Consider the following 26,656-nt stretch of genomic DNA (forward strand, 5'->3'; position numbering starts at 1 on the left):
GATGACCTTTTGACCAAAATAACAAAACAGAAAGAATTATAATATAAGAAAGGTTCCTCTTGAGGAGAGTATGACCTCATTCGTACATTTTAGTACTGACAAGTTTTAACTATCTGAAAGCTTCCATTACAAATGACATATTTACACTGGATTTTGTATTTCTACACTGCATGTAAATTACCTTGATGTCAAAACAACATCGAATTGACATCAACATTAGCTAAAAATATCAAACATCAAATACATAACTGGCATCAAAAAACATGTCAAAATCGATTATTAAGGAGTGTTTGGACACAAATGTCATTTTAAAATCAAGGTTGTCATTTATTCATTTTACTTCAGCTTAGTCTCTTATGTATCAGGAGACGCCACAGCGGAATGATCTGCTAACTATTCCAGCATTTGTTTTACACAGCGGATGCCCTTCCAGCTGCAACCCAGTACTGGGAAACACCCATACACTCGCATTCACCCACACTCATACACAATGGCCAATTTAGCTTCTTCAAGTCACCTATACATGTCTTTGGACTGTCAGGGAAACTGGAGCACTCCACATGGAATCAAGGTTGTCAACTGACACCAAATCTATTCGTATTTCTAATGTGTTTTTTGATGTTGTTCAGACATTAAGGTAGCTGTGAGCTTTTAAATGCAAATAATTGTCTTGTTACAATGTTTGAGTGAGGGATTTTCCATATGGTGTGGGTTGCTTCATGCCCAGTTTGAATGCTTTGTGCAGTGGAACCAGTTTTTGTGCCTGTATTTATATGAAAATCTAAAGCATGTGATTTCAGTCGATACAATCTAATTTAGCAGCAAATAATTTGTACTTTTTGTCTTGATGTTTAATATTTTAATTTCCTTGCTCATTATTATTTGGTGTCTTGGTTCTTATGGGCCTTAAGAGTCCTGAATTACTAAAATAATTTCGCAGGAAGATGTAAAACTGCAATATCTCAGTCTACCTTCAACCACATTAGGTGTGCATTTTCTGAAAATAAAAATAGTATACCACTCGTCAACCAATCAGAGTCAGGCCTTCAACAGCCCAATAATATAAATACTTCAATTCTTAATTTTAATATTTGTATTGGTAACTAGTTTATAAAAGTGATGAAACACTTGAGGTGTGCTGAGTTTTGACAATACACTATAGTGACAATATAAAAATATAGCACTGTTTTTTTAATACCTCATTGCTTATTAAATCTGAGCCTAAGCTTTTTTTAAAGATGAAGGTGGGCTATAAAAACCCTCCTAGACATAAATAAGCATTGAAAACATCATTTGGACAAGTATGATTTATACTCACTGGCTGCCGGATGACACCCAGGCCATTTTTCCAGAGAAGAAGTCTTAATTGTTTGAAGAAGGAGGCCATCAGAGGAGAGCTAACAGAAATGAATGATAGAAGAAATATTTAAGTTATGTTAAAGATATTGAGCAGTTCCAGCATTGATTTAGACAGTGGCACAAGGTCTTGAGGCTGGGGGGTGAAGGGGGGATGAGGGGTGGTGTTGTTGGGTTTTGGTGGGGGAGGATGATCACTTAATATTGCTCAATTTTACCATTACTCACAAAGAAGAGGCAAGTTACTTTAAACTGAACATGAAATTGCAAATTAGAAAGTGTAAATCTGTACTTAAAAATTTCTATGTAGTTACAAAGTTTATGATAAATAAACAATATATTAGAGTAGGCCTATATTATAACAATATTATAAAATTATGTTAGAATTTATTGTATTGGCTATATTATATTATATCCCATTCAATTAAAGCTATATTATGTTACATTATGTTAGATAATATTTTATTATATAAAATTATATTATATAAATGACATTATATTATTGTCATTTAATTTTAAAAATCATGTTGTTTAGAATAATTTCCACATATTGTCAATTCATTTTCATGATTACCTGCACTTTTTAATCAAACATAATAACTAATTAATAATTGTCTTGACTACAGAAGCCTAAACTATAAACTACTCCTAACAGTACTAAAACTTGACAAATGTATTATTAATAAAAATTAATTAATTTTTAATTTCAAACAAAATAATACACAAGTAAAACACAATTCTACACCAACAGCAAAATAATAATAAGCCTGAGGATTAGCCTACTTCAGTTTTTGATAACGTTACTACTATTACACTGTAAAAAATCCTAGTTGCCTTAAATTTTTAGGCTGAATCAAATTAACCTTATGAGTCCCCTGAACTTTTATCTTGTTAAACTGACTTAAAACAGCTTGTGTAACTTATAGAATTAAGTTAGAACATGACTGACTTTGTTTAGTAAGTTGCTATAACCTTAAAACATATGCTAACAGGACTAACTGATCATAATTTTTTACAGTATAGCCACGTTGTATAAATTGAATAATTTAACAATTATTACTATTAATTACATGGTTATCAATTGAAATGCCTTTTATCAAGTTTAACACCGGCAAATATAGGCTATTCATTTTTGAATCTCAGTTAGGCTACTAATCAGTGATATAACCACTATGATATAACCTACAAGAATTAATAAATCTGGCAGCAGGAAGACGGCTTGACTAGATATTACCGCTGTAATGTTGTTATTAGTAGCCTATACTGAAACAATGTAAAGAAGTAAGATATAATTACCTTGTTGGTTAGGCTTGGAATTGATGTATTAATATAGGGTCCGATGCGTTTCATATAATGAAGACATTTTTGCCAGGTAATAAGCTACCTAGCAAATAGCTTTTCCCATGTGATAAACAACACCTGGCGAAAATGTAACAACAATAACAGAAATCACGTATGTACAGTAAATAAAGAGCAGATGAAGAATATTTTTATGTCTCCTCAGGTCTTCGCCCGCAGTTAGTGAATAATAACCAGTGTTCACTTATTGTCTGTGCGCACTCGCGGTTTGTTCAGGTGAGAGGTGTGTTTCCCCTTCTCTCTCTATCTCTCTCTCTCTCTCACGCACGCACACACACACTTACAGTATGCAGGACCGGTTCGAGGATTCCGTCGACACGTGAGAGAACAAGTATTGTGAGAAATTATTGTTGTTTATATTTAAAGCTATGGGGACACTTAATGCCCTGATTTGAGATTTCTGAGGGATAATAAGGTCGCGTAGTTTCGAGAGGGTTATGCTTTATCATAGGCCTATATGATTTATCAATGTCGATATTACCCTGCAAGAGTTTTTGTGTGCATTTAAAATAAATGTAATAGACGAAACAAGGCTAAATATGGACTGTCAGTGAAAATCTAATAAAGGTCACAGAATAGCCTACAACTAGACTAGTCCTAAAAAAGCTACATGAGAATGAAGGACTACACGTGTCCATTACACCTTATGAGTACATTAAACTTAAATCAGGTAAACGTTAAACTGACTTAAAACAGCGCCTGCCTAACTTATAAAATTAAGAACACAAAATAAAATTAAGAACATGATTATCTTATAATATATATATATATATATATATATATATATATATATATATATATATATATATATATATATATATATATATATATATATATATATACATACACACACACACACACACACACACACGCACACACACACACACACACACACACACACACACACTATATATAATTGAGGTCAGAAAACTCCCTAAATTATTAGCCCCCATTTATTTCCCTCTAATTTCTGTCTAACTTAAAGAAGATTTTTTTTCAACACATTTCTAAACATGATAGTTTTAATAACTCATTTCTTATAACAGATTTATTTAATCTTTTCCATGATGACAGAAAATAACATTTACTAGATATTTTTTCAAGACACTTTTTCAAGACACTTCTATACAGCTTAAAGAGACATTTAAAAGCTTAAAAGTTTGTTCTGTGGAATATCAAATAAAAATATAACTTAAAGGGGCTAATAATCTTGACCTTAAAATTGTGTTTAAAAAAAATTAAACTTAAACAAATTTTTTAAATGCTTTTATTCTAGCCAACATATAATAAAACAGACTTTCTCCAGAAGAAAAACTATTATCTGAGATACTGGGAAAATGTTCTTGCTCTGTTAAACATCATTTGGAAAATATTTTTAAAAGAACAAAAAATCCAAAGGATGGCTAATAATTCTGATTTCAACTGTATACCAAAGGATTTCAACCTTTTAATATACGGCCTGAACACTAATAGTTTAATTTGCAATTAACTGTAAGTGCTTACACCACAAAAAAGCTGAAAATCATTTATTAAAATGCTTTCTTACTGCAGCTCATTGATACCTGGTCATTTATAAATAAGCTGTACATTTTAGTGGTTCTCAACCATGTCCCTAGTGGATCACCATTACTGCACAATTAGTCAGTGTTGTCAAAGAATTTGTTACTAGATTTATCAACTTTTTAGACCCTCGTAGCGTCTTTCAATATAGTAACTAATTACAAATGAAACAAGCATGAGGCAACGCTTTCCCAGTACAGGTCCTGACTCTGTGCAGTGAGCACCAACAGTAGCATGTTCTGTTGACTGCAGCACTGCCCATAATGCTCACACAGACATGAATGAGCTGTGCATGTGGATGCAGTGTTGTCTTGAAACAATCATACTGTATATGTGCCTTCTTTGTTTTGAGTTGAAACAGTACATTTGGCTGTTTATTCCTCTCTTGCACGTATATTACTCACAATAACAGAGCTTTCGTAACCTGACAGTTTCTGAACTTGTCTGAGTTTATTTATAGCTTCAGACTACACTGTCAATTCTTTACACTGTAGTTTTACTGTATTCAAACAACAATTAAATTGAATTAAATTGATCTAAGGAAAGGGAGCTCATTATTTAGAGTTCAGCAGTTCAAGACATTTGACACGTGAGCATGGGGGGAAATATGCAAACTCAACACAGAAATGCCACCTGGCCCAGCCAGGAAGATGTAATGCCAGAATGGTACCACCATAGCAGGTATAAAAAAACATATCATTCATGTTTATTGTGTCAGATTTCAAAGTCATCAGAAATCTATTTTTCTATAATTCAGCAAACTATTTTGCCCAGTCACATTCTTATGGTGAAGTCATGAACACTTACCTTAACTGAGACAAGTGAGGCCTGCAGTTCTTTGAATGTTGTTGAGTGGTCTTTTGTGACCTCTTGGATGAGTTGTTGCTGAGCTTTTGAGGTACATATGGTCGGCCGGCCACTCCTGGGAAGGATCTACACTGTTCAGTGTTTTTATCAATTTAGATAACGACTCTCTCTGTGGTTCGCTGAAGTTCCAAAGCTTAAGAAATAGCGTTATAACCTTTTCCAGACTGGTAGATCTCAATTATTTTTACATTTCTTTGGATCTTGATAGGATGCCTAGCTTTTGAGGATATTTTGGTCTACTTCACTTTGTCGGATAGGTCCTATTTAAGTTATTTCTTAATTGGAAAGAGGTGTGGCAGTAATCAGGCTTGGGTGTGGCTAGACAAATTGAACCTAGGTGTGATAAGTTAAGTTATATTTTAATGGGGGAAAACACTTTTTCACAGGGCTATGTAATTTTTATAATAAAAATGTTCATTTAAAACTGCATGGTGTGTTACCAAAGTGTTACCTACTTGTGTTATCTTTGACTAATTTTTCAATTTGTTTAATGATCTGAAATATTAAAGCAGGGGTGTCTAAACTCATAGAGGTCCCGTATCATGCAGAGTTTGGCTGCAACCCTTATAAGACACACCTGAACCAGCTAATCAAGCTCTTTCTAGGTATAGAAACTTACGGGCATGTGTATTGAAGAAAGTTGGAGCTTAACTCTACATGACACTGGGCCTTCAGGACCGAGTCTGGGCACCCATGCATTAAAGTATGACAAACATTAAAAAAATAAAGAAACGAAATCAGTAAGGGGGAAAACACCTTAAGAACCTAAACCTTAAGGAATGTCCTAGAAGTATGAATGTATGTAAGTGTGAAGCAATTTATCTTCATATCTTCATGACTATCTCTTTTTCTGACAAACGAACAGAGTAAAGAACTAGTTGAAAAAAAAAAAGTTCTCTGTTCTACAATCGGCCAATGAACCAGTTAAAAATGTCTTTTGTTCAGCTTGTCTTGATCAGACAGTCTTGTTTTCTCTGACATGGAGATTGCATTCAGTGTTGAACACACTGTAAAGTTCAAAAAGTTAAACCCATATTTCATCCTTAAATTAAAATAAAAAAAGACACATTAAATCAAAATATAGTGCATCACCAAACATATGTTCTTCAGTTGACTAAAAATAAATAGGCAAGATCAGGATCCACATACTGTAGAATACAAGAGACTGTAAGTGGGGGGTGTGGCTTTGGAAAGTTCCAGAAGCGTCAGTATAACAAAAGAATGAAAAACACCTCATTTCTGTGAGAATAAGACTCAAAGCTTTGTTGAGGTAAAATGATCAGTACAGATTTTAACAGATTGGCATCATACCAAAACAGACTAAAGCCCCATGAGAGACATTGCAAAAAAAAAAAAAAAAAACTAACAAAACCTACAGTGAGTTTACTCTATTTGTCTGACTGACCTGCAGTATAATGAACTACTGCAAACAAACTACAAGAACAAGGCACGGATAAGTTTAAATCATTTTAAGAAAACTAAAGCTTTCAGTGTTCACAAATGATCAACAAAATTATTCCAATTTAAAAAACATATTTATAGAAAAATCACAGCGATTAATACAGTTCTGGTAATGGTGAACATAAATGTACATTTTAAAACAACAAAAGAAATGAGTTACTCCCAAATGATAAAAACAAAGCCAATCAATCACTATGCTAATATTGCATTTTTCTGTAAGTTACACTTTTATGGCATATTATGAAAGTAAAAAGCACACTGTGGCGATCAAATAAATTAGAGCATAAGAAAACTACAAACACTGTTTGGCCAAAGTCTGGTGAAAGCACCATTTTTTGTCTAATCACAAGACAGGCACAATATTGACAAAGATGGTCTAATGCTAAACTAATCCTGTCTGTGATTTGGCAAAAGCATAAAAAACAAAAAGACAAAGAGTAATGGCCAGAACCTCCTAAGGCAGGGGCGTCCAAACTCGGTCCTGAAGGGCCGGTGTCCTGCATATTTTAGCTCCAACTTGCCTCAGCACACCTGCAAAGATGTTAAAGTCTATAAGAGCTTGATTAGCTAGTCCAGGTGTGTGTGATTGGGGTTGGAACTAAACTTTGCAGGACACCGGCCCTCCAGGACCGAGATTGGACATGCCTGTCCTAAGGCAAGACTTAAAACACTGAAATACGAGTGGAAAAATCTAAATGACTATCTTCAAACAGGTTTGATCACAGTGTTACACAGTTCATCTTGACTATCAACAATCCAAATCACACAACTGTGAAGATAGAGCAGCGGCATTCAGAAATTCCATATCTGGCACAAGATAAGCCATTTCAAATACACCTCTCACTCCTTCTCATGTTACAAAAACCCAACCACAGTGGTTTCGCAATCAGAAACATAAGCTCTGCCTATAAAAGAATGTATTTTGATCATTGTAATCAATAACATGAAAAAATATATAGAGAATTCTCTCCAAACTGTGTTATCAGTATACAATTTTCCAGTGTGTGGGTTGTTCGCATTCCTGCTCAACATCACCGCAGAATCGATTATAAGTGGTTTTAGGATCAAAACCTAGGATTTCTCTTTCTTCGTGTATTCGGAAAGAGAAGGTTGAAACTGATGTCCCAATGAAAAACCTGACAAGAAAGACAACATTGATTTGAGTAGGTTGCTTTACAAAACAGACGCTAAGCCAGGGCAGACAAAAGATCGCAAAATTGATGTAAAGTGTCAGACAACGTCATGTGATTAGATTAAACATTGTCATATTAAACAATGAACACATTTTCCAGTGAAGCATGCGTTTCAGTTGGCTGGACTGACTGAGGTGCAAAACACTGTGTCATGGGTCATGCTTTTCTTCTTTTAAAATGGAAAGAATCTTTCAGAGTCACACCCTATTCTATAATTCAATTATTATGATATTTTCTTACTAAATAAACCTTTTTCTGTTTGCCAGTTTAAAGCTTTAGTATTTTTATAGTTTTACATTTTATCAATCAGTCATTAATTTATTTATTTATTTATTTTTAGTTTTTAAGGGTCAAAGACAACAACAACTTGTTGGCGTCTGCATGTAATTAAACTTGCCATAGTGATGTTATACACATAGTAAGCAAATTAAACGCTACATTGTCTACTTTAATGTTTCAAATCATTTTGGTGAAAATAAAATGACTTCGTTAAGCATAACAAATACATTTATGCAAAAATGAAACAACATTTTTTTTTACCTGTACTTATAAAATAAATACAATAATTCACAATACATTTTTTTTATTATTTTAAAGGGCACCCATGATGAAAATCAACTTTTGTAAGCTGTTTGTAGAAATAGTGTGTCCACTGTCATACTGGAGGGATAGAAACAAAAAAAAGTCTGTTAAAATTTCTTGACCTTAAAATTGGACCCAAATCCCAGTGATTTTGAGGCTAACCACAACGTGATGTAGGAGTGCAGTTTTCCCGCCCACCAAATTGACTGACAGGTGCCATGTTTCTATAATAACATGTATACACATGTCCACAACACATATTTTGCAAGTAAACTGAGATTTCTTTAATGCTAAAAAGAGGCTGGTTGATGTAACATTTATGTCGATATTGGACTTTGGTGATGTTATCTGTATGTATGCTTCATCTCAGAGTCTGCATGCATTGGATACTGTTTACCATGGTGCACTAAGATTTATAACTAATTTTAAATCCCTTACTTATGATTGTGTGTTGAATATTAGGGTAGGTTGATCTGCTTTGTCCATCCGTAGGCTCAAGCATCGGCATATCCTTGTTTACAAATCTATATTGGGTTTAGTCCCATCATATCTCAAGAATTACATTTGTAAAAAACGTGTCCTTAGCTATGGGCTTCGGTCACAGGTTATTTATTTACTGTCTGTTCCTAAAGTGGGACTGAGATGAGGAAAAAGACGTTTAAATGCGCAGCACCTTTTGCGTGGAATAATTTACAAACAATTGCAGTTTAAAGAATTGATTTCACTAAATTCTTTTAGAAATTGAGACACAGGCTTGTAGATGTTTGGTATAATTTGTTTGTCAATGGGTTATTCTTGTTAACTTTTCTGTTTGTTGTCTGTTAGACCCATGTGACATGTATACAGCCTAATCTTTGTCAAGATGCTCTTGTAAAAGAGATTTTTAATCTGAATATGTCTTTTCTGGTAAAATAAATGTTATAACAACAATAATAATAATAATAATAATTAAAATATTTGCTACAACTCTCTTTGATTTTTATAAGTTTGATACCTTTTTAAATCAGAGCATGTTTGTAATAAAGAGAGTAAAATCACCATGTAATTCTAAACCAATTTAGAAAGGCATTGTAAGAGACTGCCCTTATTTTCGTTTTTGGTATGAGATTGCAGAAGAATGGTTTGACTAGAAATGTACAGTTTTTTACCATCATGCTGATAACTTTTTAGTCACTCGGCAGAACTACAGTTCGAACCGCTGCGGTTAAAACCCATTCTTACAGCTTGGATAAACTCCACCACAAATACATGGAAAATGTACTTGGTATTTTTGACAAATGTGCTATATTTCAGTTTTATTTGAGTCTGTCTGAGTCACTTACTGCTGTTTATCTGACGTAGCTCATGATGAGGAGCAGATACATACATTGAAAGCAGCTCATTTGCATTTAAAGCTACAGGCTACAAAAACAGCTACAATGTACTCAGACACCAAAATGGGCAGATTCTGGAGGCTATAATAAATAATCTGATGGCTATTTTGAGCTGAAATTTTACAGCCACATTCTGAAGACACCAAAGGCATATCTTACATTGTGTAAAAGGGGTACAATAGGTACCCTTTAAATTATAAAATTTTTATTTTATTTTATATATATATATATTTTGCTTAAATGGATAAGACCTACCCGTTTGAGGAGTAGTAGCAAAATATAAAGTTTAAAATGACAATTATTACTGTTTTAGGGCTGCACTGTGATCTTTAAATAGTCTTTTATAAGGTTTTAATCAAATTATTTTTTTCTTAATATTCTTTGTATAAAAAATTGTTCAAATGAATGACAATTCAGTGGGTAAACTATGGTAAAAAGTAAGATTGTCGTTGTTTTTAGTACTGAAAAAGCTTAATAATACCAGACACATTCTAATGTATGAAAGACATTGCATTTAATTTTTTTCATGCTTTTCGGCCCCTATTTAAGTGTTTATGAATATAGTTTAGTTTTACATTTTCAATACATCATGTTTAACTAAATAATTACATGGGGAAATAAATAAATAAATAAGTAAATAAATAAACAAACAAACAAACAAACAAATAAATAAATAAATAAATAAATAAATAAATAAATAAATAAATAAATACATTTAAATATCCATAATTTGGAAAATATTTTCTTTAAAAAGTTGCTGAAATACAATATTTTTTTTAAATATGTAATTTGAAATATTTTATTTTAAGAGCCAACTATAGTTATCATTTTAAAAAGGAAGAAAATCTACAGATTTTTTTCTAAAACTGACTCTCTATCAACTTAATCTTCTAGAGACAGGTTTAAAATAAAACTTGACAAAGAAAAATTAGAGTAAACAAAACAATAAAGAAAAACGAAGTAAAGATTAAACGAAATATCTTAACCAGCTGGAAAGGCAACTAACACTGACTACAACTGGAGAAAATGATTGAATCTTTCAACACAGCTGGTAAAGCGGCCTTTGTACAGCTAAAGCAAAAAAACGAGTCATTCAGTAAGCTTATTGTTGTGTCAGAAAAAGGAGAGCAGAGGGTGTGGTTGAGTACCTGGCATGAGCACAGATCCACTGGTCTATAATGGCTACTCCTCCATCTTTCAGGAGCTCCAGATCCTCCAAGCTGGGCTCAAACCGTACCATCTCGGGCAGCAGCCGTTTTAGTTTAGCAAGCTCTAGAAGCAGAAAAAACACTGCCGTCACATATCAATATAAATACTTGTTTGTGTGTGGGTAAATACATATTTGAGTTCAAACATTAGGGATTGCTACAATTAAAAACGTATTTTATGCTCACAAAGGCTGCATTCATTTTATATAAAACAGTAAAATTGTGAAATATTATTACGATTTGGAATAGCTTTGCATAATCCTAAAATAGTTTTAAAAGTAAGAAATACCAAAGATGGCAAAGTATCATTGCTCCAGTCTTGTTACATGGTTCATTTGAAGATATTACTATATGATATGTTTGTAACATGAATTATAAAACACTTTGCAAAATTACAAATGTCTTTACTGTCACTTTTGACCACTAGGGTATATGCACAACTAGTGCTTCTTTGAATACCAATACACTTCAGTTGAATGGGTAATGTGACTTTTTTCAATTTTATACAGTTTTACAGCATAGATGTTGTAATGTAATTAAGATATAATTAAATAGTTAAATAGACTTCACCATTCATTTATTTGTTCTAGCGTAAAACGAGATAAGAAGCTGTTTACATGCATGTGCCCGTCAGGATCAGCAGGCTAGCGCTAAAACTTTATTGAATATACTAGGGTAAAATAAATGTTCATATTTTCAAGACATGGCATGAAAAATGTAATTTATTCCAGTGCTTCTTGTATATTCTAAGAGCCACTTTATATCATATATAAATCAGGCAGTGGAGATCACCGGAATCAGGCAGTTCACCGGAATCGATTGACTCAGGTTACTGAAAAATGAAAAGTCCTTCTGCATATACCCTATTTAATGCACCACTGTTTGATTTACTTAAATCAAATTTATCATAAATTAATACGATTTTAAGGGAATAAAAAAACTTTGGCCTTTTCTTTAAAATGATATGATATGACTATTAATGTGGTCGCACAAACCAGGGTTATTATAGTTAATTAAAACAATATCAAAATATAATGAAACTCGTGATTGTCATTAGTCATAAAACATATCATAAAAATATTTTATATCATTTAATTTCAAAGAAGAATTTATTTAAATCATTATTAAATAACTACAGTCAAGCCTGGAATTATTCACACCCCTAAGCTATGAATAATTTCGGGCTTAACTGTGCATTGTTAAACATTTATTATTAAAATAACAAATATTATTAAATTAAATGAAATTAAAAAAACAATAAACAAATAAATATTTAAATAAATAAACAGCCAAAAAACTAAACATTTAGCTAAAATGAAAATAATTACATGTACAATAATAATAACATAATAATAACAAATAAAATATAAACTAAAAAAAAACTGAAAATATAAAACCAAAAAGCTGCATGATGACATTAAAAAAGTAATTTTTTATGGTGCTATTTTATTATTTTATATTTAGTTACAAAAAAAATCAAGAAGTTTTTAAAATGACATACTAACTAACTTACTTACTCCCAGGGCCATTTATATCGAAGTTGATATTTAGCCGCACCATGTTTGTTTCCCTAATATCATCACTTGTTAGGAAAAGCAAACATGGTGTGGCTAAATTTCAACATCGATATAAATGGCCCTGGGAGTAAGTAAGTTAGTAAGTATGTCATTTTAAAACCTTGCGTTGAGTTATTATGAGGTGTATTGTTAGCCCAACACTCAACCCCCAACTTGGAGAACCAGGACATACACTAGGGACAATTTAGTTAACCCAATTCACCTACAGCACGTCTTTAAACTCACCCAGAGGAAACCCACGCGAACACGGGGAGAACAAACTCCACAAAGAAATGACAACTAACATAATTATTAAACAATTTCAATACATCACAGTATCTTGAATATGGCTGATCAACAGGTAGTCTGACTTTAATTTCTTGAATGTTTAATAACAAGGAAAATGTGTGCAGTAATTTACTAAAGCACTGTGTACTGTTTAACTGTGCTTTTATTAACTGGATCTGTACCTTCCTCATCTGCATCAGTAGCAACAAAGACTTGCAGTAGCTTGTGCTTCTTCATGAGACTACGGATCTTCTTCACTGCACCTTTAAGACTGGGCACATCTTCTCTGTGACCCCAAATAAAGTCCTTCCTCCGTAAATGGACCCCCAGGTAAGGGCCACCTTTAGCACTCCCCAGAGGGTTCTGGGTCCAGGAGTTAACAAAAGTTCAGGTGAAAATTATGATAGATTTGTCACAACAAAACGTGTGTGGGTGTAAAGTACATGACAAACATCTCAGAAATGCATTGTCCTGACGTGTGACTAAGGCTCAAATACATTACTTTTTGACTATATCAGTTGTTCTGACAGCTTCATGAATTTGATCAATCAGGAATGAGGATTATTGTAAGGGAAACATACTTTCATTTGAGTCCAGTCCTCATTGTACGGTGTCTGGTCTTGTTTATCTGTGGAGTTGAGATGATTGGCTCTAAACTTGTCTCCTATTATGCGCAAGTGTTTGGCAAACACCATACTTCGCCGTGTCTGTAGAGCAATAACATTAAAAAAAATTGTTTGGTTCAAAGTTCAACAATTAGATGAGGAATAAAATATATAATAAAATAAAAAAAAAAAAAAAAAAAATATATATATATATATATATATATATATATATATATATATATATATATATATATATATATATATATATATAATAAAATAAAGAAGCCATCAAGAACATTGAAAATAAAAAAATAGACTCATTTTAGATCTTTGCTAATATTAAACAGTTGAGTTTTACCATTTTTGAATCAATTTAGCCGATCATAGAGACAAGTGGAAGCATATTTAGCTTAGCTTAGCATAGACCATTAAATGGAATTAGACAGTTACCATCTTAAAACCATCAAAAAATCTTAAAACCATCAAAAACAGAGACTGGCGGGAGCAGATTTGGCTTAGCATAAATCATTGAATCTGATTAGACCATTCGCATCTTGCTTAAAAATGACCAGAGTTTGGAAAGCTTTAAAAAGTTAAAGCTGGACTCTTCTGCAGTTACATTGTGTATTAAGACTGACGGAAAATAAAAGTTGCTATTTTCTATGATGATAAGGCTAGGCAATTACCACAGACTCTAGAATACACAAGACATGTCACTGGTGTAGTTTTGAATGGGAAAAACTGTAACGGTCAATATGGCTAATGAAGCCCCGCCTACTAGTACAGGAGCCAATCATCGATCGGCATAAACAGACGATTCTCTGGGGGAGTAACTCAGACCAGATGTGTGCATTTTATGAGCTTCACAGGCATAAGAAATTTATCAATATAGAGCTTGAAATTTGTGCTTTTAAATTAACTATGTGCACTCGAAAACAAAAGTTTTTTGGATATGTAATCTGAATGAAATGAAAGCGAGGTACAGTCCATCCTGTCAAACGCACATCACATGACAGCAGCTACTTAAACGCCCACAAACTTGTAAACAAAAAGTTGCTGTCATTTATGGAGGAGATTCGCCATCAAGAACAAGTTGTGGATTACTTCATAGGACCAGTGTGATCAGACGATCATTATCCAGAGGATGATAATATGTAGAACACCCATAAATAAGGTTGGCGTCGTGATCTCGTTCCTTTTGAGCGCATGTGCATTAGCTCAGGCAACCTGAAAATATATGCTGATTTTGTTTGATTCGGATGATTAGAACCTAAACTTATGAGATTGTTGTTTAAGTTTATTGGTGGTTTCAAATATGTAATTTAATCATGAGCTTGGCAAACAGTTTTGAAAAATTTGATGTTTTCCCATTCAGACAGAATGCCCAAGCATACCATCCAAGAGGCATTTCAAAGATGGCCGCCGAGTAAAATTACTTGCCTTAAAGGGACTTTGCTATTACACATTGCCTGAAAATAGTCCCCAGCTAGGTAATTAAGTAACAGCAATTTTATATCATTGCGCCTGCTGCAGTCAGGGTATGACAGCAAAGTTCCTCAATTATTATGCCAGAATAATCAAATTCAATGATCTATGCTAAACTAAGCATACAGAAATATTTAGAAAAGATTTAAAAAATGTGTAGCCAAGGTGAATGACAGAGGCATAGAGATAGCTTATAATTGTGATGTATAGTTGGCTTTGAAGGGTTAAGAGGTAAAAACTTAAGTTTCTCTCTTTATTTCTGTTAGATATAAATGACAGAGCCTAAAGGTTTTTGGAGTCAAAATATAAAAATGAAAAGACTGAAAGATTTTAAAGATCTGGGTGTATTCACAACAAAACAACACAAAATGCTGGAAATATGGCTAAAACTTTGGACTCCTGCAGAGACATCTGCAAAAATCTGAAAAAATGGTTCATAGACTTACATCCCAGTAGTCTTTCCCAGCATAGTGATCATGAAGGACAGTCTCGGCTCTGTCCACCATTACTGACCTGTGGTTGGATGACAACAAGTTTCATTTAAAGGGCACTTTATTACTCCCTGTTTATACAGTACATGTTGTAAACATGCATTTTCATCACTGATCAAAAGTGGACAACACTAAATACTGGACTAAGAGGGTCTAGAACATTTTGAGCTTGAACATTCTTGACCACCTCCAGAGGTAGTAGAAAACGTTCGAGGTTACTAAAGTAACCCTTCGTTCCCCGAGGAGGGGAACGGAAGCACTATAAGTGGATTTGATTGTTAAAATCCACGTATGGGAGATTCGGTTCAGAAGCTACTCGTCTGAAAGAGTATTGAACGGGCCAATTAAGAATGAATTGGCAGCGCAAGCCTGCGCAGGTGAGCGGCATAAGCAATCAACTGAGTATATAAGCTCACCTGGCGCCAGCAGACGCTATCCTTTTTAAGCTGAAGAGACTTTTAACAGCTAAGGGACAGTCATTATGGCGACGGAGTATAGTGCTTCCGTTCCCCTCCTCGGGGAACGAAGGGTTACTTTAGTAACCTCGAACGTTCCCCTTCGGGGGGAACTTCAGCACTATAAGTGGATTTGATTGTTAAAATCCACGTATGGGAGCCCATTGAAAGCGCCATAATGACTGCACCTTACCAACACCCACCATGAGAGAGCGGTCAGGCAAGCGTGACGCACCCAGATCACGAGAGGCGTGGTCCTCCAACGTGCCCATGGCCCTAACTTATCCTACTTCAAAAGAAGTTTTACGGAATAGGTATCTTTTTTGGGAGTCGCTAGCGTCTAGATAATTCTAGGAATACACGACAGTACGTTGGGAAGCGTGCCATCCCAGTAGGGAGGACGCTGCGGAGACCATCCGCACCCAATAGGGGGAAACAAATGGAATTACATATGGACTAACCCTGAAAAGGGGGAGTGCGCATAAGAAGGTGGTTAGCAGATAGGGAAAGCACGGGTCCGCCCAGGGGGGGAACTTAACCGTGGCGGAAAAGCATATGGGGATCACCAGCGGGGATCGGCCATAGCAGGCACCTATACCCAAAACGCGGGCTGACCAGCGGGCAGACCTACTACATAATGGGCCAGCAAGTGACTCCTCCGCTGAGTCAGTGCTGGGGGCCTCGAAGGAATCTGCAGGGCTCACCGAATGGGGAACTTTACTGACAGACAGGAGGGTGCACATTTCTCCGTGTTAGGGAAAAAAAGGCACCGCAAGCGTGTACAACACCTACCGAGTTGTTTCCTCAATCACCAAAGGTACCTAACACCCTTGAGGAAACCGGCTCTACTCGCAGATTATAAAATCTTGCAATGTGTTGGGTGTCGCCCAGCCCGCAGCTCTACAATGTCTGCTAAAGAGGCGCCACGCGCACACGCCCAAGAGGATGCAACGCTCCGAGTGGAGTGCGCATTCCTGGGGGGCGCGGCTGGCCTCTGCTCAAATAAGCACATGAAATGGCCTCCACAATCCAGTGGGATAAACGTTGTTTAGACACGGCACTTCCCTGCTGCCGTCCGCCATAACAGACAAAGAGCTGCTCAGAAGATCTAAAGTTCTGAGTACGGTCCACATAATGCGCAGAGCGCGAACTGGACAAAGTAAGGACAGGGCTGGGTCTGCCTCCTCCGGGGGCAGCGCTTGCAGGGTTACTACCTGATCTCTAAAAGGAGTGGTAGGAACTTTGGGCACATAACCCGGGCGGGGTCTCAGAATAACGTGAGAAAATCCCGGCCCGAATTCCAGGCACGAGTCACTGACCGAAAATGCCTCCAGGTCCCCGACCCTCTTAATGGAGGCCAACGCGACCAGCAGAGCTGTCTTCAGGGACAGAAATCTTAAAGATACTGTATCGAGTGGCTCGAAGGGATCAATTGCAGGCTCGTGAGAACGAGGGCGAGATCCCAAGAGGGCGTGAAAGGGGGGCGAGTTGGATTAATTCGCCTAGCGCCTCTGAGGAACCGGATGATGAGGTTATGCTTTCCCACGGTGCCGCCAGCCACCGCGTCATGGTGAGCATAGATGGCAGCAACGTAAACCTTGAGAGTGGAGGGCGACAGCCTGCTGTCCAGCTTCTCTTGAAGGAAAGAGAGCACAACACTGATCTGGCAAGATCGGGGGTCTTCTCTGCGAGAGACACACCACTCAGTGAATAGACTCCACTTCAGGGCGTAGGCGCGCCTCGTGGAGGGGGCTCTAGCCTGAGTGATGGTATCAACCACCGCGGGCGGCAGGTTACCTAAGTCTTACTCGCGTCTATGGACCACACGTGGAGGTTCCAGAGATCGGGACGAGGGTGCCAGACGGTGCCTTGTCCCTGAGAAAGTAGGTCCTCTCTCAAAGGGATCTGCCAAGGGAGGGCCGTCGCGAGGAGGGAGAGCTCTGATATCCAGGTTCGGTTGGGCCAGAGGGGCGCAACTAACAAAACCTGCTCCTCGTCCTCCCTGACCTTGCACATTAACTGCGCGATCAGGCTCACTGGGGGAAACGCATACTTGCGTATGCCCCGAGGCCAGCTGTGGGCCAGTGCATCCGTGCCGAGAGAGCCCTCGGTCAGGGAATAAAACAACTGGCCATGAGCGTTCTCGGGGGAAGCAACAGATCGATCTGGGCCTCCCCGAATCGCGCCCATATCAGCTGGACAGACTCGGGGTGGAGTCTCCATTCTCCAGAGTGAATCTGCTGCCGTGAGAGCACATCGGCTGCACGGTTGAGCATACCTGGGATGTGAATGGCGCGCAGCGACTTCAGCCGCGGGTGACTCCAGAGGAGCAGACGGCGGGCGAGCTGAGACATGCGGCGAGAGCGCATACCCCCCATGCGGTTGATATACGCCGCCGCCGCCGTACTGTCCGTCCTGACCAGCACGTGTTGCTGCCCCAGCACCGGAGAAAAACGGCGGAGAGCAAGGAACACTGCCATCAGCTCTAGGCGATTGATGTGCCAATGCAGCTGGGCACCTACCCACAGGCCCGCAGCTGCATGCCCGCGACACACGGCTCCCCAGCCTGTGCTGGAAGCATCTGTCGAAACAACAACATGACTGGACGCCTGTCCCAGAGGCACACCGGCCTGCAGGAACGAGGGGTCGTTCCAGGGGCTGAGGGTGCGGCGACACAGCGCAGTAACAGAGACTCGGTGTGTGCCCGCATGCCATGCGCGTCTCGGAACTCGATCTTGAAGCCAGTGCTGAAGTGGTCTCATATGGAGCAATCCGAGCGGCGTGACGGCCGCAGCGGAAGCCATATGCCCCAGGAGCCTCTGAAAATATTTCAGTGGGACCACTAACTTGCTGTCGAGCTCCCTCAGACAGTTCAGCAGCAGGCGAGCGCGCTCTCCGGAGAGGCGCGCTACCATGGTGACCGAGTCCAGCTCCATCCCGAGAAAAGAGATCCTCTGCACCGGGGCGAGTTTGCTCTTTTCCCAGTTGACCTGCAACCCCAATAGGCGGAGATGCCGGAGCACCTCGTCTCTGTGCGCAGTCAATTGCTCCCGAGAGTGGGCTAAATCAGCCAGTCGTCGAGATAATTGAGTACGCGGATGCCCGCAAGCCGCAGAGGCGCTAGGGCACCCTCCGCGAGTTTGGTGAAGACCCGCGGAGACAGAGAGAGCCCGAAGGGGAGGACCTTGTACTGCCATGCTCGACCTTCGAACGCAAACCGCAGAAACTGACGGTGGCGTGGAAGAATGGAGACATGAAATACGCGTCCTTCAGGTCTATGGCTGCAAACCAATCCTGAGGACGAACGCATCGGAGGATGCGCCTCTGCGTAAGCATTCTGAACGACAGCTTGTGAAGGCAGTGATTCAAAACGCGCAGATCTAGGATTGGCCGTGACCCACCGCTCTTTTTGGGTACGATGAAGTACGGGCTGTAAAACCCGCTCTCCATCTCGGCTGGAGGTACCGGCTCGATTGCACCTTTCGCCAGGAGGGCAGCAATCTCCTCTCGCAAGACAAGGGCGGACAGGGGATAGACCCTGGTGAAATACACGCCCGTAAACCTGGGAGGCCGTTTGGAGAACTGTAGTTCGTAGCCGAGTCTGATCGTGCGTATGAGCCACCGCGAGGGGCTGGCCTGCGCTAACCAGGCAGGCAGAGCCCTCGCTAATGACGTCATCGCAGCAATCGTTGACGTACCCGCGGAGGGGCAGCGAGGAGCGGGTGTGCTGATCCGGGGAGCGCGAGGGTCCCACAGAAGAGCTGGAGGAGAGCGATTCGCTCTGGCTCCGCACCCTGACTCCGGAGGGGGGGCTTGGGGGCTGGGAGAAGGGAGACCGTCCCCCCAGCGCCCGTGAGCCGCTGGCGGAGCATGCAGACCCTGCGAGCTGAGAGGCGGCGCGTCCCAGGCTGGCAGGGCCTGCAGTGCCCGTGAGCCACTGGCGGAGTGCACCGAACCTACGAGCTAGAGAGCTGAGCTCAAACTGGCAGATTTCGGGCTGTCACCTCTGGAGAAGTGGAAAAGTGCCCTTTCATTTCATGGCAGTAAAAAGTGCCGTTGGAAATGGCACCCCGCCCTCCAGCGGGGAAAGAGCAAGTTCCCTCCTCTCCAGATGACCTGTCCCAGGGACGCTTCGCGGTCCGTTGCCAGACTTAGCGGCGTTCCGGGCAGGGGGAGTGGCCTGCTTCCGAGGTGCTCGACGCGCTCGCTTCGCCAGAGGCGAGTGCGGGGGCGGTGCAGCTCTCGTAGGCAGGCGCCTTCGGCGAGGAGCAGGTATGGATGGCACGGCGGGCGGAGCGGGCTTACGGGGCCGCCGATTAGACATCACCCATCGGACTGCTCTCTCACTGCCTCGAATTCCTGGGTGAATTCGCAGACTGTGTCGCCGACTAGCTTGGGATATGGGCGAGTCAAGAAAGCGGACTTTGTCAACTTCGCGCATATCACCAAGTTTTGTTAGAGGTGGGGCTTCTGGACCACTAGTGTGGACATCGTCCTCCCCAGAGCACATGCAGCGGACTTAGTAGTCCGAAGAGCTTAGTCGGCTGCGGTGCGAAGCTCATAAGCCTGGGTTGGACCCACCCTCGTGCAGCTCAGCCAGCGCCTGCGCTTGGTAGCGCTGGACGGTGGCTATCGCATGCAAGGCGGATGCAGCCTGGTCCGTAGCTTTGTAAGCTCTAGCTCCGAGGGAGCCGAAAACTCACAGGCTTTGGATGGGAGACAAAGCAGACCCCGCCAAGAAGAGGCGCTGTGCGGATTAACCACCATAGCACACTCAACCTGAGGAATCGCCACATACCCCCTGGCTGCTCCACCACCAAGAGTGGTGAGGGTGGAGGGACACGCAGCACGAGCAGAAAAAGGTGCTCTTTAAGACTGCGCGAGCCTACTGTGCGTCGCCGGGAAGAAGGGAACGCCCCTCTAGTCGGTCCGGCCGCGGAGCTGGGGGATAAACCATCTCCAACCCACGGCCGAAGCAGCCCGGGAAAGCACGGCTAACACGTCCGTTTCAGTATCCGTTTTGACAGAGCTTACCTGCCCGAAGGGGGCGAGCGGGTCCGGATCATCGTCGGACAATGAAAGCCCACCCTCCGATGCCGCGGAGGACATCTGATCTCCGGTGACAGCGAGCGTGAGAGCTACCATCTGATTAGATGGATCACTCCCAGCGCCCGAAGCTTGGATGGAGCGCTTGGAGGAGCGAGAGGTCCGCGAGCCCTTAGGCGGCGGATTATCTCTCGCTGGAACCCTCAGATCTGCCCGAGCGCCCGCTGCAGAACAGGAGGCGACTGGGGCGGCTTGCTCTCTCACGAGAGTTTGCCGCGATCTCAACTGCGCGACGGTCATGGCATCGTAGTGACGACATGAACCGCCCCCGAGCACCACATTAACATGCTGGACCCCCAAACATGTAATGCAGTGATCGTGCCCATCATCCGGAGCCAGGAAACCCCCGCAACCAGAAACGCACAGTCGGAGCGCCGTCCTGAAAAGGACGTGCTGCACGACTGTGTTGCTCTTTTAGGATGCTTTGCAACAATACGCACCGCTCTGGAGGACCGGACCCAAAGGGACGCCAGGCAAGGGAGAAACCCAGCTCGACCATCTGCCGCTGCGTGGACTCGCTCTGGACCGGGAGACACTCGTTCGCTCGAAGTGGCTGTAGACAGCAGGAGGAACCCTCATGAAGCTCGATCAGAAAAGTCTCTGAAGCGAAAAGGATAGCGTCTGCTGGCGCCAGGTGAGCTTATATACTCAGTTGATTGCTTATGCCGCTCACCTGCGCAGGCTTGCGCTGCCAATTCATTCTTAATTGGCCCGTTCAATACTCTTTCAGACGAGTAGCTTCTGAACCGAATCTCCCATACGTGGATTTTAACAATCAAATCCACTTATAGTGCTGAAGTTCCCCCCGAAGGTGAACTGCTTTTATATGGTTGAATGTGTTGAAACATTCTGACATAGTTCTGAAAAATGAGAGGATGTGTTGTTGAACAAACCTGACAGTCAGGAATTAAACTGGAAGCTTGCTTGAAGGTAAAAAAAAAAAAAAGTAAAATATGCAATGTTCTCTAAACAGTCCTCATTCTAGATAATTCAAGCATTACTTTTTTGGCTAACAGAGCAGAAATAAAAAGCTGCAGCTTTCTGTATCGTCTTTCATTTTCATTTCATGTTCATACGTAAATTGTACAAGCTTATCGTGCAATATTACAACAACAACCAAATCAGAAAAAAAGCTGCATACAGTTGAAGTCAAAATTATTCGCAATCCTGTCAATTTCCTTTTCTTTTTTTAAATGTTCTTAAATTGCGTCTAACAAAACAAGGAATTTTCAATATTTTTTTCTTCTGGAGAAAGTCTTATTTGTTTTATTTCAACTAGAATAAAAGTAGTTTTTCCTTTTTTCACAACCATTTTTAAAGTCAATATTATTAGCCCTCTTAAGCAATATTTTCTTTGATAGTCTACACACCAACCATTGTTATACAATGGCTTGCCTAATTACCCTTACTTGTCTAATCAACCTAGTTAAGCCTCTAAATTGCACTTTAAGCAGAATACTAGTACCTTAAAAATATATAGTCAAATATGTCAAATTTGTCAAATGTCAAATTTGTACTGTCATCATAGCAAAGACAAAAGAATTCAGTAACTAGAAATGAGTTATTCAAACTATTATGTTTACAAATGTGTTGAAAAAAAAATCTTCTCTCTGTTAAACAGAAATTGAGGGAAAAAATATAGAGGGGGGCTAATAATTCTGACTTCAACTGTATGCACCAAGACAAGAGACAAGAGCAATGTGATAGACCAAAATGCATCTTATGGTGTACTTACACTAGGCACAGTTGCTTTGAACCTATGCCTTGTGCAATTGTCCCCCCACGAGTTTCCAGCTTTGCATTCACACTACACTATGCACTGCCAGAGCCAAACCAATCAGTGGGGGTCAAATGCACTTGGGTACAGTTCTGACAGCCTAGTGTAAGTACACCCATAGTACCGAGTGCACACAAGTTCTTCTAAATTGACTTACGTGGCTGTTATGTTATTTTGTAAGACAGGGGCCAGGATAGATGCATGTCCTTGAGCAGATAAACAGGTGACATTCAATGCTCTGGTCTCCTCAAAACCCCAAAACCAACCTCTGGAAAAATAAAACGAGATTTAATGAAACAAATGGCTTTAAAATAAAACTTTTACCTTTGTTTACTCACATATTCCTATGCATATCATACTTCTGTGAAACACAAAAGGAGATTTTTAAAGGATGTTTTGTGTGCTTTTTTCCATACCACAAAAGTCATTTTCAAACAGATTCAAAACAGTTCAAAACGATTTTGTTTGCATTCAGCAGAACAAAGAAAAGCATACATTGGAACAACATGAGTGTGCGTAGACGATGACACAAACAATGCCTTTTAAAATCTTGCTCACACGCACAAATATGTTTCACGGTTTGTGACACTGATAACAGATCTGTTTTACCTTTCTAAGAACTGTGAAATCTAACTATGAAACTTAGTTACATGGAAAAAAAAAACATTTTGTTTCTGCATTAGATCAAATTTACTTTAATTTAATTTACTTTATTTCAAATTTATATACACATAAAGCACATTTAATGCAAGTAAAGTGTATACTTCCATATTTCAAAGAACATTTGTAAAAATAAATTATGCTCTGTTACTATTCAGCATAACAGATTTACGTAAACAACAACACACCATATCTATAAACAGCATACTTATTCTGACCTGTACTCATTGCAATACATAAAAGTGTTACCATACTAAACTGTATTATATTTCAAAAGTAAAAATGTCTTGCCAGCAAATAGGTAAAGCCTAGTGCTTTGAAGTACAGTGGTAAAGTATCAAGGTTTAAAATGACAGTTCATATTTTGGGGCTGAACTATGATCCTTCTTTTAGTGTCATCAAATTATTATTATTATTTTTCTAAATATGCCATGTATTATTCAGCAATCTTTAAAGACCTAAAACAAAATACAGATAATCTATTTTTAAAAAACACTATTGTAATTTGGTACAAAGCCCATAGATATCTTAAAGATCTCTCAGTGCTTTCTTGCTTTTCCCCTATTTGGGGCAATAATAATTTCAGTCCCACTAAAAACAAAACTATGGATGAATAAGGGCATAATTAAAAGATTTGTATGAAGACAACATATTAATGTCATTTAAAAATCTTGCAGCAAAATCTAATATACCTCAAAAACACTTTTTTTTTTTTTTTAAATATTTACAACTAAGAACACATTTAAAGAATTCAACACAGCTCCCCCTAAGGTCGTTATTGGAAACTCTTACAGAACAAGATTGTTATATCAAAGGACGAATTACACAATTATATAACATGTTAAGAGAAAATCATGAAGAAAACTCTGAAAATAAAAGACTAGCATGGATCCAAGATACAAAAATGGATATTTCTGTAGAGGACTGGATTTTAATATGTTTGAATGCACAAGCAAACAAAGGGCAGCAAGGTGGCACGGTGGGTAGCACAATCGCTTCAGAGCAAGAAGGTCGCTGGTTTGAGCCCTGGCTGGGTCTGTTGGCATTTCTGTGTGGAGTTTGCATATTCTCCCAGTGTTAGCCTGGGTATCCTTCGGGTGCTCCGGTTTTCTCCACAAGTCCAAAGACATGCGGTATAGGTGAATTGGGTAAGCTAAATTGGCTGTAGTGTATGGGTGTTTCCCAGTGATGGGTTGCAGCTGGAAGGGCATCCACTGCGTAAAACATGGGTGTCAAACTCAATTCCTGAAGGGCCGAAGCCCTGCACAGTTTAGTTCCAACCCTGCTCCAACACACTTACCTGTAGGTTTCAAACAAGCCTGAAGGAATCAATAAGTTTGATCAGGTGTGTTTAATTAGGGTTGGAACTAAACTGTGCAGAGCTGCGGCCCTTTTGGAACTGAGTTTGACACCTGTGGCGTAAAACATATGCTGGATAAGTTGGTGGTTTATTCCGCTGTGGCGACCCCAGATTAGTAAAGGGACTAAGCTAAAAAGAAAATGAATGAATGATTGAATGCACAAACAAAAACATTGAATTCCCGATTGAGACTGCTATAATATAATTGGGTAATAAGAACTTATATTGCTCCTGTAAGATTAAATAAATTCAACCATAATATCCTGATCCGTATTTTAAATACAATAAGATGCAAGGTACATTTTTTCATTGTGTGTAGGAGTGTGAGGAGGTACAAAAATTTGGGGTGGAGGTGATTCAGTACAGTATATTTCACAACTTATTTTCATTCCCATTCCTTTAGGTTCTGGATTATGTATATTGAATTTGTATGAAGACAGTTGTGCTTTGTCTACTAAAAAAAAAACTTGATAGATTTATATTTAATACAAACAAGGCGATGTATTGCTTTATGTTAAAAAAATGTTAATCACCCCTCTATTGGAATTTTGTCGTATCTGCAAGGTGCTTTTGAACTTTGTGAAAAATTATTAAAATTTCTATTAATACTTCTTTTAAAGAAGTACTTAATACTTCTATTAAAGAAGCTCTGGACGTCTGCAGTTGTGGAAGGTGAATTGGTGTTTGATTAGATTTCTTTTTTCTTTTTATTTATTTATTATTTTCAGTAGATTTTTTTTAACAAGGAATATAATTTAGTTTTTATTTTCCCCTAAAAATGTCTGGGGTGAGTTTTAGGTATTAGGGTTTGATTTATTGTAAAACCTTGAAAAAACTTAATAAAGACATGTTTTAACAAATATGCCATATAAGATTACTTTGGTAGATAAACTACTCTTACACATAAATAACAGTTTAGTAGGTATCTAAGGTAGAACATTACAAATGTATAATAATATAATTTTTTCTCAATAATAAAATAAAACAGGAAACATTCTGATGCATAAATTAAAGCTATTGACCTTATTCTTGACGTAGGAGCGGATGCAGCCATTGTTATCTTTTTGGCTCGAGAGATCCTCTCTCATTCACTCTTATTGTTTTTAGACATTTTAAACAGCTCATTATGCAGCTTGATGTTGCAAACTGACATTTTCTTATTATAATATTCTACTTTGTCTGTATAGTCATGAATACACTTGGTTGTAGAGCAAGTAGTTTGACCGTTTTCTGCCATTTATCATTCCAAGCCATTTCTCCCATAGGCAACTAAATTGGAAGATCTAAAACAATGGCAAAAACGAGCGCACTTCCGCATTGTTGAATAGGTTCAATATTGCGCACTGTTGTGATGCTTGAAATATATATATATACATATAAAATGTTTTTCTCTTAAATAACTGTTCTATGACTCTAAAAAATGCATGAGCATTCCTCGCATTGTCCTTTAATTGTGCCTCTCACGAGCATCTGAACTGGTTGAGCATGATTTTAAAGCAGTACCTGTAATAACCCTGTTTGTCTTTTGAGTACATCAGCTTTTCAATACACGGTCTGTCATCCACCTTCTCCTCCCATTTTCCATCCGTCCAGCCCTCTGCATAGCTCTGCAGCACAAGGATCTGGTCAATGAAGGGACCCCCAGACTCTGAGATCAATAACAAAGATGCAGACAGATGGAATCATAACAAAGTCTAATTTTTTTGTATTTTATTTATAAAAGCAATGCACCCGCTTACACTGAACAGAACTCAAAAATGAAAATCACATCCTTATTAACTATGTAATGATCTTCTTTTGTGTTCAGAAGATAGAAAGTCATACATTGATGGAAATACTTGAATGTGTTGAATGTGAATGTTATTTTGGGCTATTTGGATTTTTACGAAGTGTTTTTTTTTCATCACACTGAAA

The 26,656-nt window shown here is 39.0% G+C and overlaps 2 protein-coding genes across 7 annotated transcripts in view; both read right to left on the reverse strand.

Moving 5' to 3' along the window:
- Positions 1 to 3,057, reverse strand: part of abca12 (ATP binding cassette subfamily A member 12) — a 161,131-nt gene extending 158,074 nt beyond the window's left edge. Inside the window, exons 1-3 of one of the 2 annotated variants that reach the window (XM_087268247.1) lie at positions 3,000 to 3,057; positions 2,653 to 2,775; positions 1,319 to 1,397 (exon numbers count right to left, since the gene is read on the reverse strand). In XM_087268247.1, coding sequence (XP_087124373.1) covers positions 1,319 to 1,387 — 69 coding nt within the window. In that variant the 5' untranslated portion in view covers positions 1,388 to 1,397; positions 2,653 to 2,775; positions 3,000 to 3,057. Of the gene's footprint in view, positions 1 to 1,318; positions 1,398 to 2,652; positions 2,919 to 2,999 lie in introns of those variants that run through there. The other variant, XM_087268246.1, reaches the window with a different exon arrangement.
- A 3,601-nt stretch (positions 3,058 to 6,658) lies between these two features.
- pofut2 (protein O-fucosyltransferase 2) overlaps positions 6,659 to 26,656 on the reverse strand; it is a 46,744-nt gene continuing 26,746 nt past the window's right edge. The window contains exons 3-10 of one of the 5 annotated variants that reach the window (XR_015498963.1): positions 26,246 to 26,390; positions 22,880 to 22,990; positions 15,340 to 15,406; positions 13,385 to 13,510; positions 12,986 to 13,166; positions 10,900 to 11,023; positions 7,275 to 7,739; positions 6,659 to 7,084 (exon numbers count right to left, since the gene is read on the reverse strand). Coding sequence is in view for 3 of the 5 variants with exons in the window: in XM_087267093.1 (XP_087123219.1) it covers positions 7,586 to 7,739; positions 10,900 to 11,023; positions 12,986 to 13,166; positions 13,385 to 13,510; positions 15,340 to 15,406; positions 22,880 to 22,990; positions 26,246 to 26,390 (908 nt within the window). In the remaining 2 variants the exon portion in view is untranslated. Of the gene's footprint in view, positions 7,740 to 10,899; positions 11,024 to 12,985; positions 13,167 to 13,384; positions 13,511 to 15,339; positions 15,407 to 22,857; positions 22,991 to 26,245; positions 26,391 to 26,656 lie in introns of all 5 variants that reach the window. The other 4 variants (XR_015498962.1, XM_087267093.1, NM_001077630.2 and 1 more) reach the window with 4 other exon arrangements.

Source organism: Danio rerio, chromosome 9 (assembly GCF_052040795.2).
Source record: "Danio rerio strain M-AB ecotype USA chromosome 9, GRCz13ab, whole genome shotgun sequence".
Classification (NCBI taxonomy): Eukaryota; Metazoa; Chordata; class Actinopteri; order Cypriniformes; family Danionidae; genus Danio; species Danio rerio.